Source organism: Anoplopoma fimbria, chromosome 23, assembly GCF_027596085.1.
Source record: "Anoplopoma fimbria isolate UVic2021 breed Golden Eagle Sablefish chromosome 23, Afim_UVic_2022, whole genome shotgun sequence".
In the NCBI taxonomy this organism is placed as follows: Eukaryota; Metazoa; Chordata; class Actinopteri; order Perciformes; family Anoplopomatidae; genus Anoplopoma; species Anoplopoma fimbria.
The window spans coordinates 8,298,212-8,312,856 of NC_072471.1; the positions used below are offsets into that span (position 1 = coordinate 8,298,212).

At 41.5% G+C, this 14,645-nt stretch overlaps 1 protein-coding gene across 1 annotated transcript; it reads left to right on the forward strand.

Annotated features, from left to right (window-relative positions):
• The first annotated feature begins 12,740 nt into the window (after positions 1-12,740).
• Positions 12,741-14,257, forward strand: chrm2a (cholinergic receptor, muscarinic 2a). The gene has a single exon (XM_054624851.1). It carries the CDS (start codon positions 12,749-12,751, stop codon positions 14,255-14,257), a length of 1,509 nt encoding a protein of 502 aa, XP_054480826.1. The 5' UTR covers positions 12,741-12,748.
• The last annotated feature ends 388 nt before the right edge of the window (positions 14,258-14,645 follow it).

Below are 14,645 nucleotides of genomic sequence, written 5' to 3' on the forward strand. Positions count from 1 at the left end.
CCCCCTGAAATATAAAGCTGTCTGTCAGAGCACAAGGAAATGAGATAATGAAAGCAAGGGGAGGACAGGCTAAGAAGGGCTAATTACGTAGCTGACACCTCTTGCCTTCAAACAAAGCATTTTTTTCATATTTCCACAGTAAATTCACAACAGGTGCTTTGTTTGGGTCGACATGGCTGTGTTAGCATGTGTCTCTGTCCATTATTTGAATGACATTGCTCTATTAGATGGTCAGAAATGATGTAACGTCTGTAGTGCGCAAACCACAATGTTGTCAGTTTGTGTTATTCCTACTGCAATACTGAGAACAGTGCCTGTCAGTGTTATCAATCCTGCGTGTCAAGACCTACTAGCAAAACAGATGGCTTAAATAAATCAGATACGATGCACGGGCATGCCTCTTGTCTCTGAAAATGCATCATGCATTCTCAACCAGCAGAATCTAAATGCCCCTCACAGCACACCAGCAGCTCTTCCGTGTGTGGTCCTGTTTTCAAAATTAAATTTCAAATTCATTATTTATCTTTTCTTTTTTTTTTTACTTCACAAACCTCATTTATTAACTAAGCAGTCACTATTATGGATGGTTATTCCAGGCGGGAAAGCCTCTCGAGGCAATGCAAATAAGTGAAGCGCAGACAGTGAAGCTGGAGTATTTAATATACAACATGTATAATTAATGACAACGTCTGTGAAATATAGTGTAGATTGGATGGGTGGAAGCTTATTAAACTGCAGTTTTAGACTTGAAAGAAGCTAAAAAGTGGCCTCCAATAGTGTATCTCCTAGAGTTTCGCACAAATTCGGGCTTTACAATAGCCACATTACGAGAATTTTTTATTGGAACCAAGTATTGTACAAATGACAAATAGGAGGTACAAATCTGTGTTCCAAAATTGCTTTTCCCCTTTTTTGGTGTATTAAAACAGAGAAATAAATCAACACCTTCCTCGAACTCAACCTCTCAGAATGACAGAGAAATAAGAAACACATATAACAAAAAGAAGAAACTAAATAAAACACACACACCAAGTAAATCAAATAAGATAGGCAGGGAAGTACTTTAAGAAGGATGTTCAAGGTGCTTACTTCAAAGAACAGATGAATTAAGAATCAGTTGGGGTCCAGAGATGTTAAAGTATTTACCTATAAGATAACAGGCTGCCATTGATTTGTAAAAATTGCAGAAGAAGCTGTGAAGGAATATTTCACTTTTTTCTAGTGACAGAATAGACATCAAATAATCTAGCCAATATGTAGTTGGACGCGGATTTGTGCTTTTCTACTGTAACAGAATACGTCTTCGGGCTATGCACGAGGCAAAGGCAGCAACATTATCTTTCTTAGTTAGATTGGCTCAAATAAGGGGTACGCCAATGATAGCTATCAAGGGGCTTCGCCTAGGGGATTAAAGAAACAAGTATTCATCTTATTTCAGAAAATAGAAAAAAAACTAATTTATGATCCGCCATTGACAAGCCACATCTATCACAGCTATCACTTGTACCTGGAAACAATCACATTAGAAGTTATGTGAAAACTGTCAAAACATTGTGGATCCCCTCTAGAAAGGGCATTGAGGTAAAATAAAGAAAATGCCAGTCATGTTTACCATTACACCATTACTAATCTGTTCTCATCAGCAGATAAATGAGAGGGAGTGACAAGGTAATCAAATCTGGAAAGCCACATAAATGGGTCCTGTCAAAATTGCCTGTCTGTGTGACAAGTGGCTCGACAGGCTATCAGGTTTGAACGCTTTGAGTTTTGATCATGGCGCATCCATTATTTGGATCTAGGTTGAGTCCCGTGAATTAGCATCTGTCAGTGTTATTGACAGCAACACCACTAGGCTTCAGAGTGCAGGTTACGGCCAACGATGCTGATGGCCACTTGAGACTGACATTGTGTTCCCGTCTTATCTGACTTAGCTGAAGTTGCCTCTTTACAAGTGTGACACAGAACCCTCTGCAAGTGAACGACCACAGAGATGCTTCATACATCAGTGGTTCCTGGACCGCGAGTCCCATAACACTCCACTGACAGTTTGATATAGTCCTCTGGCTTTTGGTTCGGCTGTTGCATTTAAAGAACACAGGAAACTAGAGTTTGGATAATAAAGTTGCTTTAAATCATCTAAAAACCTAGACTGGCACTGAAAGCAGCTCTAGATGAATGCATATTGTGATGGAAATCATCTTCTGACCTACTGTAACGTGAGAACTTGAGAAAGTGCTATAAATAGAACAACCTGTCCAAGGACAACATAGCTCTGCTTTATGTCACTAAACTCACGAGAGAAAGCCAGAGTGTGTGGGGGATGGGCAGCCAAATACAGAAACAATGAAGTGGAACAAATCCAAGAGGCACACACTTTATCTCGTTCCCTTCGCCTTCGCTACCTTTTTTCCATTTGCGCTATCTTTCTTTATCTTAATGAGCACCACAGCTTTCTATCGAGGGATGGTGCCAGTGTGATACATCACAGGCAGGACACATGCAGGGGCAACGAGGACAGGACAGTAGCAGGGTGACAGTGATGCTGGCAGAGCGATTAAGAGAGCTTAGACAGGCATGCTGATTCACAGAGTGCAAGCAAAAAGGGCACCATCATGCTTAGGCAAGTGGCAGAGACACCTGTCATCTCCTCAAGATGAAAATGGAAAAAGGACTTCATATTGTATGAGACTAAGAATTTGTTTTTTTTAAGCAGACCTGAAGTCATGACCATCTGAGAAGATTCAATTCCAATTGAGTTTGAAGTCAACAAAAATGGCAATTGTGCTAAACTCTGAAACCTAAAGAGTATTTTTAAAAACAGTTAAATATCTGTCTGCAATCAGTGCATTAAATGTAGTATGTAAATAGACACTGTAATGGATGCTGCTAACCCCTTCCCCTCACAAATCCAACCCAGATAGGTGAATGCGCTTAAAGATCTACAGTCTTCAATCAAAAAACTGTTTATATATTGGCTTTAAATGGCTTTCTACAGTAACTTTACCCGCCAGATGGTTTGCTTTCATAGAATGATCTGAAAAGCAGTCATCAGAAACTGTTTTGAAAAGGGCAGGCACTTAAAAAACATACTTGGCAGGAGTTGATTGGTGATCGGATGAACCATCTGTCAGTAAAACTCGTGCCGAATATTGTCGCAAGAGCAAAAACATCTGCTTTAATGACGAGACGGATTGTCGTGTGATATGTCATCCTGCAACTTGCGTGATCTCGTGATATTGTGAAAATCCAGCTGCTTTGCAAGTTAATTTCTAGAGGTGAAATTGCCTTAAGTCTCTGTGGTGCTTGAAAAACAATCCATAATTGTTGCTAAAGCTACCCTATTATTCATGTTTTCATTAGGGAGGAAAAGTGAAGTCAACTTCCAGTAGTGGATAATTCAAAAGAGTGCTCTTGAGACTGGAATTGAGACCCTAATGAGACTCAAGTACTACAGACCAGGGCTGTGTGTAGTATCACATGACCTTTCTCCACCGATCCTCAACTATTGAATACTAACAATGTGCTCGACACCTTTTTGAGAAGCATTTAAACCTTTTAAAGAGTGTCACATTGAGAGTGACATCAGCAGGCTTATGTTCTTCCCACTGAGCACACTCTACTCAAAGTGTTAGTTGTAATTGCTCATCGGCCTGGGTTAAAATGTCTGGTCATAAAGGCAGTCCGCATTGAGAGCTGGTGGCACGGTGAGAACCGCTCACTGTGCAAAGCCTGAGAGCTCACTTGCATAACACGATCTCATTATTCAAAGGCAACGTTACGCCACATTAACAGAAGGTGACCTTTCTGTTTGTTTGCATCTGCTTCAGATTTTTATTTTTACTCCTCTTAGCCTTGCCGCCTCAAACTCTTCAACAAATCAGAATTGAAGTATGTTTATTTCTGTTACACCTAATCCATTTCTTTCCTCTAAATTTCCATACGAGGCCATGTGACACTATAGTGTTGTTCTGATGTGGCAGCTAAGAGCAGGGTTTAATTGAACAAAGCCCCGGAGAGGATGCCCCAGAGCATCAGCAGCAGGGCTCTGCTTCACCTGCGTGAGGCGATTACTGAGGCACTGCATAAATGCGGCGGTTCGGCGGAGAGTGCCTCCATGTCTATGCTCTATGTGAAATCAGTAATAAGCCAGCAACTGCCAGGAGAGACTAGAGGGGACCAGCTCATTGCCATGCATGGTTTGAAGAAGCAGGGAGGCAATATAGGAAAAGGAAACGGGCTATATTGTCATCGTAATGGTTCTGTACATTACTTGGTGAATGCTCCTAACGGATAGCAACAATAGGGTAAGACATCATATCGCCACCTATAATGTGGTACATGATGGCGTTCCTTGTCACGCAGAACCTCAGCAGTGGCTCCATTTCCTTTGGATTTTTATCTGAATCAGAGCCTGAAATGCAGTTGGTCTGTCCAAGATGAGCCGTGATAAAGGCATTCACCGTGAGGTGTAAGAACAATCATCGATGTTCTATTTTTGCCCCATGAGACACAGATTAGATAATCAAAAATGGGCATCTATTTATAGGAGAAGAAATGGAATTGTGAATACATGTATTCGAGCTGAAAGGATTTCCCCACGCACACAGTGTTGGATCACTAAACATATTTATATTATTCCAACCATAGAATTACCCTCACACAAATATGCAGGCTATCTGCTGCTGGCAATGTCCTGCAGCATTTCACCAGATAAATGGTTAAGCTGCCAGATGTTGCTTGATAAGTCTGTCTGTTGATTATGGCTTGTTTCACAGCTGCTATAAATGCCCTTGGTGCCCGGTGGAAAAATGTTTGTCATGTTTCAGCTCACAGAGACAACTGGGACGATTAGAATGAATATAAAGTAAAAGAGGCAATGTCTTACAAGCTGTGTGTTTCCTGATCTGCATTAGAATTTTGACTAACATGGATTTTTTTAGGGCCTTTTAGATCAAGGTTGCTGATATTAGCAGATATTTGTGCTGATATTGTAAATACAACTGATGTTACTTAAACTATAATAAGACACAAACTCTCCATTGAGATCTGACTAATGGTATTGTAGAAGGAGGGGTAGCAGCTCCTGCTTCTACTCTTGAGAAGCAATTATTATTAGAAATATGGAAATCTGCTAATTAAAGCCAAATCAACAGAGGATACATGGTGCAGGGTTATTCAGTCGTGGGTAGGCTTTTTGTATGAAATAAAACGTTTAATGTGAAGTGAGAGGCGAGATAGGGGGTGTTTGAGGAGGTAGCGTGACAGTGTTTGTCAAGTCGGAGCTGCTGCAGGGTCTCTCTGGATGACGGGGGAAAATTGACTTGTCTCCCTTACCTTCCCAGTTTGCTTCAGGACTTTGTTCATTCATTACTAGCTGAGCTCCAGTGTTGCTGTTTTTTTTTTGCAGCCCAGAAGGCTGGTGATATTATCCAGTCAGTGTGTTTTCTGAACTGTTATATATATCTTTCCATTGACCTTCATCTGTTCAAAATAAGTAGACTTGGCTCTAAAAATCTGAATCTATGCTTGGCAGAAAGCTTTAACATACTTCCGGTAATTCCATCTTCAAATTGTGTGTAACTAACAGATTTTTGGGATGAATGTGGCAGCTTACAGTGAATCAGATTCGTTGGATGGGCCACCTGGCAGAGCAGCAGAGGTCGTATATGTGACACTGTCATTTTTCACAGATGGCGTGGAGGCTGCCACAGCAAAAAAAAAAAGCAAAAAGCTGTAATATCAATAGGCTGATCTCTGAGCATTCTCTGAAGAGGTGAGGAGGGGGTGTAGCTAGAATAGAGGGCACCTCAAAATGACATTCCTGTGATGCTGAAGATAATTTGCGGTAAATCAGTATGAATATAATTTCTATGAAGTGGCACCTAAAGGTCACATTGAAAGAATTATGAGCACCTTGCTGTCAAGACGCAAGACAATTCATCAAGAGACATAAAGAAGCCGAGCAGTCACTTGGTCTTGATTTGGTCTACCGCATTGAAATGGAAAATGAAGAAGAGTCTGGCCAAGACCAGTATTCATACACCCCCTTGCTGTATTCATAATCAAAATATTTGCTCACACAAAGACATGCAAATTCTCCTGTGTACATTTTGATCTCATTCCACTCGCTTGGCTCACAGTGACACATGGCCACCTCCAGGTTCTCTGGGGAATCTCTGTGTAGTCTCACTGTTTGCAGATTATCACAGTTTGTTTTTCCACTCGCTTGAATGCCATTTCCTGCTCGTTAACTCTCCATTAACTTCCTATCCACTTAACACAAGCACTGCCAGATAGGTCTAGGTTTGAGAGGCATTGTCACACCTGCAAAGAAGAGGTTGTACTCTTTTACATAATTAATTACATTAACATTTAATAAGGTCATTGTCAAGTTATTCCATAAGGGATGGATAATCCGTTATCATTTCGTTGAGGTTGTGTGTCCTGGGAGTTGTAAGGGGGGAGCTCCTGGTAGGGGCTTCCAAAACAATGTCCCCCCAAGTAAGGGGCAAGATTAGGGATGATTTTCATGGACAGAATCTCAAAGCACCGGCAAAGTAGTTATTGCTAATGATTCAGCAACAGGTGTGCAGCGAAGTGTAAAGTAGGTGAGGTGCTAACTAGCTGCTGAAAATGATGGAGTGTTACACTGAGACACTGATACAGACAGCGGACTCAAATACAGGATTTGAACATTGAGAGCAGGTTGATTGAGAAAGGGGTCTTTACTGGAAGCAGTTGTTTGGTAAACAGAAGATCAGTCCAGAATAAGTCAGAGGTATCCAAAAATCACTAGGCTAAGGCAGAGTCAAAAACTCAGGGACAAGGTGAAAAGCTTAGACGTCCAAAGGGAGTTTTGAGTGGAACCTCTGCTCATTTAAGTCCAAAGGAGCCAGTTGATCTGCCCAGAATGCCTCCTGGGGGGATATTCCCTGTGGTGGTATCCCCCTGGGTCTACTACCAGGTCCAGATCCAAGAAGATACTCTTACAGAATTTGTTGTAGCAATTGCTCATCTTTTCTGGGCATGGGCCACTATGCTGGAGGTTGTGGCTTGGGAAGAAGAACGTCTGGCCCACTTTGTTTAGCCCACTGCCATCATGATCCAGTACCCAAATAAATGGCTAAAAAACTAATGGAGAAATGTCCATGATCGTTCTCTGTATAAATATTTACACTGAATTTCTACAGGCGTCAAGATCCATCCCTCACAGTCTGATACCCCTGAGACAGTAGAGAGAGCTTGAGGAAATGAATGCAAATTTGTAATTATACTTCACCAGCTCAAGATTTGGATCATTTTGTAGCCATGTTTCATCAGAACACTGACATGTCTTGAGGGTTTGATGGTTATCGGAACCTTTTTTTCATTTCCTGCTAAATGTTTCTTCAAATATTTGTATTTATATTTGTGCGTCCGTGTATCTCAGCACTTTGTCAGTATCCCAGTATCCCGGCCTTGTTGGAGAGTAGTGACACACACTTATAATGAGCCAATATTTACTTAAGCAGGAACTTAACCTCACGACAGAGTGTAAAAAGATGTGGAAGATTGTCTCGGTGAAGAAAAAGACTTCTGCGTTATGTTCACCAGCCACCAGTGAACCTTCCCTAATGTCATATTAAATTGTGACTGTTGTAGTAACCCCACGTCCCTTAACATCTGTCAGAAAATGCTTTTTCTCTACAAAAGCGAAGCCTTGAGCTTTGGATGAGCAAGTGGAGTGGGGAATTTTTATTTTAAAAACTTCCTTGTATTCATGAAGCGTAATATTATTGAGAGAAGCGCTGAATAGATCGGCACCCCATGTGGAGCAGCTGTTCTGCAGCAATGATTGGTTTTGCATTCCAGTCATGCTTCTCTGCAAACAGCAAGTAAACGAAGGCCTAACCCTGCACGCTCCCATGGAGAGGGCCAGCAATGAAAATGCATGTAATCATTGAAAGCAGGGGGCAGGTGCCCTGGGCTTTACCTTGGATCAGTGCTCAGAGATGGGGAATGGGAATCTGGACACAAGGGAGGCAGCCAAATGCATCAGTCAATAAAAACAATGTTTCTTATATTTTTGCTTGAAGCTACATCAACAGAAAGATGACACCTGTTGTCTGTCCCTGACAAAACTGGTGACCTGTGTAAGTGGTTATTTAGCTTCAGATAAAAGGCAAAGCAGTTGTTGTCAGTTAAACAAAAATGCAACGACTGTGTCTTGCTTCAGCATCTGACCCTCCTGGAGTCCACTACAAAAGACAGTGAGGACAGAAGTTGTGGAGCAAGGGTACCTTTTTGCTTCCCAGAGTGCATAAGCAATTTTCAGCTCTAGTGAGCCAGCTCCAGAAATGCCTAAGTCTGAACACAGAACAATACTCAAGCTCATTTATTCATGTAATCCCATGGCAGCAACTGATTTGTCAGACTTTTTTTTCTAATACACCAAACAAAAAGGGCAAATCTAGGATTTGTAGAATCCAATGACACATTTAACTCAGTGCAGAAGTTTAAGAATGGTGAGGATAAACAATCCTACTTTTTACTTCATGTACTGTCGAGTGTGTAATTCAGTCTATTAAGAATTGTGATCTGAATATTCATCTCTCTTAGGATAATATTTGAAGTGTCACCCATGTTGTGCTTGTGCTCTGTCAGAAGCACTTGCGCTGACTGCAGTAGTACAGAGACTTGCAGGTAAGCTCTATGATTGATAGCTATGCTAAGAGTGCCACTGCTGCTCTCCCCAGGCGATGGCAACTGCACTCATACTCAGCAGGCTGGCATGCCAGAATTTCTACCAGTCAACACTGAAGCAAAGGCATATTCCTTCTGTTCAGTACAACTTCCCTACTATTACTCGCTGTATCTCGAAGAGATGAGATGAAGGTATTTTAAACGGGAATCAAACAGGCAAAACTGTAAAACTACAGGGTGTCGTTTGAAGCAGAAGGGTATGTTTGCAGCAGACCTGTCTCCTAAAAATGACATTGCCATAAAACAAAACTGTACTGTGAATTAAGTTTCAGATTGTCACGGATTACGTTTCTTTTGAGTTATCACAAACGTTTCTAATGATAGTCCATGTAGGGAGTAGGACGGGAAAGATGGTAATAACAAACATAGGACTTTCACCCAGGGGACCACTCTTTGTGACCCATGCTTAATTAAATAAGTAAATGCACTTTGAATTTACGTCAGTATTATTATAACGACTCAAACATAGTAATTTTAAGCCAAACTATTGGTTTTTTTTTACGAAACATAACCTAGTTCTGTTTCCTCTACCTAGCCAGGTAGTCAATTTACAACCTTAACTACGTGTTTAAAACTGCTACCTAAATCCGGGACAAATAATCTGTGAGAAAATGTCTTTCCCTTGAAATGTTATTGCAAATTGAATTTAGTTCTATGAGAAAGTAATTTTGTAGAATGGTTAGGAGAAGGTTAATGCCAACAGGACCCACAATATGTGGCTTTAAAGTCTAGTCTCCCCTAAGACCTTTATATAAAACTATGGCTGTTCAAATTGAGCTGAAAAGGATTACTGCGTCTTTAGTTGACTCTAGCCGGGGCCAGCTTTTGTTGTGTTGTGGCAGAGATTTCAGGTGCTGGACGAGGCTTATGGCAGCTGGAGGTGGACAAAGAGCACTAGGGGAGTTAACTGCCTGCACTGTGCTATGACCATCTACACTGATCCACTTTACTTTTCTAATCCACTTGTCTCAAGCGAGCCACAAGTGTGTCCCATTTGTATTGTTGGTGTTTTATAGTATGAATCGGTGGACTTAAACATTTTATGGGGATTAGTCCAGCTTAGCTCCATGCCTAATGCAATGATTAGGGATTTCTGGCACAGCAGATAAGTGAATGTTCACTAGTTACTCAGCAACAGCGCTCAACTGTTAAAGACCTTAAGCCGAAATGGCAAAGTCTTGGACAAGACAGCCCTCCAGCTGCAGTAGTGTGTCACCAATAACACTTCATTAACTTTGGCTACACGGTGATCCATCGGTTCCACATTGGTCATTGACTATCTGAGGAAGTTAAAAAATTGTCACCATTTTGTCACCATCAAGTTCAAATCAAGTGAGTAACTCACATACAGTAAGTTAAGGATGATGGTCTAAACGAAATTAATGAAGTTACAAGAATTAAAACAGAATAAAGTTGAATTTAAGGGCAATAGATAATACCAAATTAATCTTAACAGGGTTGTGTTGTTTGACATATGAGTCAGCTTTATTTGCAGGAGGTCTACCCTTTACATCTTTAGCATCATCTCTCAACTGAACAGACAGTTTGGTTCTATCAAGCATAATTAAACTCAAGATGTTGTCTGGACTTGGATAAATGTACATGGTTTCCCTCGTGGGTTTAGTCAAATTTGTATTCAGTTATTTGACAGCATATTGATCTTTTTCAGCAGAATGGTATTTCCAAAAAGCGTTTGATTTTCAAGCTGAAATCCACAGGCTGAATAAAGTTTGATTTTGATTTGTTCAACAAAAAAAGTTGAAGCATTTCTCCAGCCTGATGAATTTATGTCAAGCTGAGAAGTGATAAGCCTCCAAATGTGCCATAAAATCTGACCTACAGCGCCAGAAACCCCTCCAAGAGTCGTGGCTCAGCTAAAGACTTAGCAGACAAACTGCATTACTCCTAATACCAAAGGCATGTGAAGCACAGAACTGAGCAGTATATAAATCAAAGCAAGGTCTACAACACAGGCGAATGTTTAAGGTTAAAAGCGAGAACTAGTGGGTCACTTCGGGATCAAAAGAATATTTTATAAGGCTGTATGAAGGGATTTTTTGAGTACACGTTGGAAACGGACCTTTGAAGATAAAATGTCTGCTCCAATTGTGTCAATAATTCCTTTTAAAGTTTTTATTGAACTCTTGGTTATGTGGAATGCGTATGTGTGACGTCTAATTACACTTTTACGTCTCTTTTTAAGAACGTATGTGTCAACATTGCATAGTTAAAAGAAATATATATTAATAATAACATTGAATCAACTCTAAATATAATGGCTTGGGAACACATTCAAACGAAATGAATAGGCCACAGGGGAGTCATTAGGCATTAAGTGGTCAAAAATGTATCCATCAAAGTGGAACGGAGGACAAAAGCCTGGAAAAAAAAGAAAAGCTTTGAGCACTTTGCATGAAAAAATAAATAGACAAAAGCATCTTTCATGCATAACATGGATTCCTACTAGGGACGGGAATCAGCAGGGACCTCCCGATACGATACTATCACGATACTTAGGTTTATTTCAAGTTTTAATTCCTAAATCTTAACATTAACTTAATGACTGCAGGGCAGTAGAGAAAATAAATAAAAATGTGCCCTATTAACATAGCCCCTGTCAACTGCACACAAACTGACAGATTAAGAAATGTATGCCACTTAGGCTACTTTTAAACAATAAATAAAAGGTAAATTAAATAGAATGAATAAAAGTTTACTTAAAATATAAACTTAAAATATAAACTCAACTGTTGTTTGCATGTAGGCTATGCATTTTTACATATTTTCTGAACTGCTGGGGAGCTTACTGAAACATGTATCCAGCGTTCGTTGTTTGCTGCTAGCAGGTTTGGCTTCCTCCGCCGTTTTGTCTGATAACTCAGGATGGTGTCGAGTGATATGGGCACGTATGTTGGTCGTATTACCACAATACTTTATCTTTCCGTGGCATAGTTTGCAGACAGCATTGCTCATGTCTAACTCATTTTTTCCTCGGAAATTATGAAAGCCAAAGTTCTTCCAGACGTGCGATTTAAACTGTTGAGGTGCAGCATGAATCTCGGGACTAACGTCTGACATGTTTGCTGTCCAACATGTTAGCCTTTGTATTCCTACCTAGCTACCACGTGTGAAGCTGCGCTTCTAGCCGGAAGGAAATCATGAACGAATAGATTGCATTGCGCCATCTGTAGGATTATAAGCGGCAACGTTTTTTTCCGCCTTGAATAAAATAATCATAAGTAGGCTACAGACAAAATATCAATTTGGGAGGCAGCGTGGCGATTTAAAAATCGTCACACACAAGAATTGCGATTCGTAACTGAATCGATTTTTCCCCCCATCCCTAATTCCTACATGGAGAAATGTGTTGCCAGTGAGCGAAGATTCTCTTTCACCCACTGGTTGAAATAAATTGTGCTTAATAATTTCCATTTCTCATCTTTCATTTGCCATTCATGTGCATTTAGATTGTGAAGTTCCTTTTTAGTGTTTTTTATTTTTTTCAATAATGAAGCAGGTGTCTAATGGGGAGATGCTATTTATGCACTGATTATGTAAAATATCTGTGCCAGATATATTGCTTCACATTATCAATGTAATTGGTGTACAGACAAAACTAAGGTCACATTGCTCGTACAGATTCGAAAGCCAATATAGATTAAAATTTTGAATTGTAACCGTGGATCATTTTTTATCTCAACTCCCACCATTACACGTAAAAAGATGTCATCTCTTTAGTAGCACTTTAATAGATTTGACTGAATGTGACTGAATCAAATAACTGCTTGTTAAATGTTGCAGTGCTGTTAATGTCCTAGAAAAATGATTTTTTCTAACTTTGCTAAGTTGGCTCTACCAATGACCCTGTTACATATGCCATTAAGAAAAAATGACTGAAAAGCTGAAGCTGACACAGTCATCTTTTGCGCTTCATTAAAATTATTCTCTTTTGTTCTCTTTTGTAGGTTCCATCTGAGTAGGAGGTGGCAACAAAAGACCAAATGCCATGGATGTATTCAATGTCACCTACTGGAATGCCTCCGAAGGCAATGGCACAGAAGTTGTGGATGAAAGCCAGAGCCCCTACAAGACCGTGGAGGTGGTGTTCATCGTGTTGGTGGCCGGTTCCCTCAGTTTGGTTACAGTTATTGGAAATATCCTGGTCATGCTTTCCATCAAAGTTAATAGGAACTTACAAACTGTCAACAACTATTTTCTATTCAGCCTTGCATGTGCTGACCTGATTATTGGACTGTGCTCTATGAACTTGTACACGGTCTACATAGTGATGGGGTACTGGCCCCTGGGCCCTGTGGTATGTGACTTGTGGTTAGCCTTGGACTATGTTGTCAGCAATGCGTCCGTCATGAATCTTCTCATCATAAGCTTTGACAGATATTTCTGTGTCACCAAGCCCCTCAGCTACCCTGTCAAAAGGACCACCAAGATGGCAGGAATGATGATTGCAGCAGCCTGGGTCCTGTCTTTTATCCTCTGGGCACCAGCCATTCTCTTCTGGCAGTTCATTGTTGGTGGGCGGACAGTGCCTGAGAAGGAGTGCTACATCCAGTTCTTCTCTAATGCCGCAGTCACATTTGGCACCGCGATCGCCGCCTTTTACCTGCCTGTCATCATCATGATTCAACTCTACTGGCAGATCTCCAGAGCGAGCAAGAGTCGTGTGAAGAAGGATAACCGCAAGCCGTCTGGAGCCAATCCAGAGCCCCTGTCACCTGCCCAGAGGAGGAACAACACACCGAAACCCAACAATAACAACGTACCAGGAGAAGACACAGGACGTTCACAGAGCCAGAACGCTGATGACGGAGCTAACCAGCACGATGGAAAACTGCAAAACGGCAAGGGGCCATCCTCGACCACTGCTGAGGGAGAAACCGAAGGAGACGACGTGGCAAGGGAGAACTGCGCCCCTGCAGAGGAGAAGGAGAGCTCCAATGATTCAACATCCGGCAGTGTGGCTGCGTCCAATCAGAAGGATGAGGAGGTGCCACACTCTGCCGCTAACTCCAGCGCCGAGACAAGCCAGCCACTCCCACGTCAGCGAGCCAAGGCAGGGGGCTCCAAGCTGACCTGCATCAAGATCAAGACCAAGTCGCCCAAGGGTGACTGCTACACGCCGTCCAACGCCACCGTCGAGATCGTCCCGGCCTCAGAGCGGCAGAATCACGTGGCCCGGAAGATAGTGAAGATGACAAAGCAACCTCCCATCAAGAAAAAGAAAGTGCCGCCATCACGGGAGAAAAAAGTAACCCGCACCATTATGGCCATCCTGGTAGCTTTTGTTGCCACCTGGACTCCTTATAACGTGATGGTGCTTATTAACACCTTCTGCTCCAGCTGCATCCCCAACACAGTGTGGACTATTGGATACTGGCTGTGCTACATCAACAGCACCATCAACCCGGCCTGCTACGCTCTGTGCAATGTCACGTTTAAAAAGACATTCAAACATCTTCTGCTCTGCCAATATAAAAACATCAGGTCAGCCAGATAAATATGGGCCACTTAGGAGGACGAGTTGCCTGTGTGTGTGCCATCCATGTATATGTGTGAGTGTGAGTGAAAGAGGTCTGTGAGCATGACTGCAAGTGTACATGTGAAATTACTTTCCATCATTTTAATCCTTTGTTTTCCGATTTATCTCAATAACCGGTTGTAGCACTTTACACAAATTCAACTGATGCCAGTTGCGTTGAGATGTGTCGTGCAAAAGCAGCATAGATTACGAAAGTTGGTAAAAGTTAAGTTGTAAGCTCGAAAAAGGAGGGAGTATAATGTAGGGAGCACTTGGGAGTGACACTGAGCGGATTCGGAAAAATTTGAAAAGATAAAGAGCGGAGGAAGATCTGCGCTGTACGAAAACACAAGAGTTCAAATGGGAA

What these genes read in the sequence shown, in the direction of transcription:
- chrm2a (XM_054624851.1), top strand. Translation starts at nt 12,749, where the DNA reads ATGGATGTATTCAATGTCACCTACTGGAATGCCTCCGAAGGCAATGGC.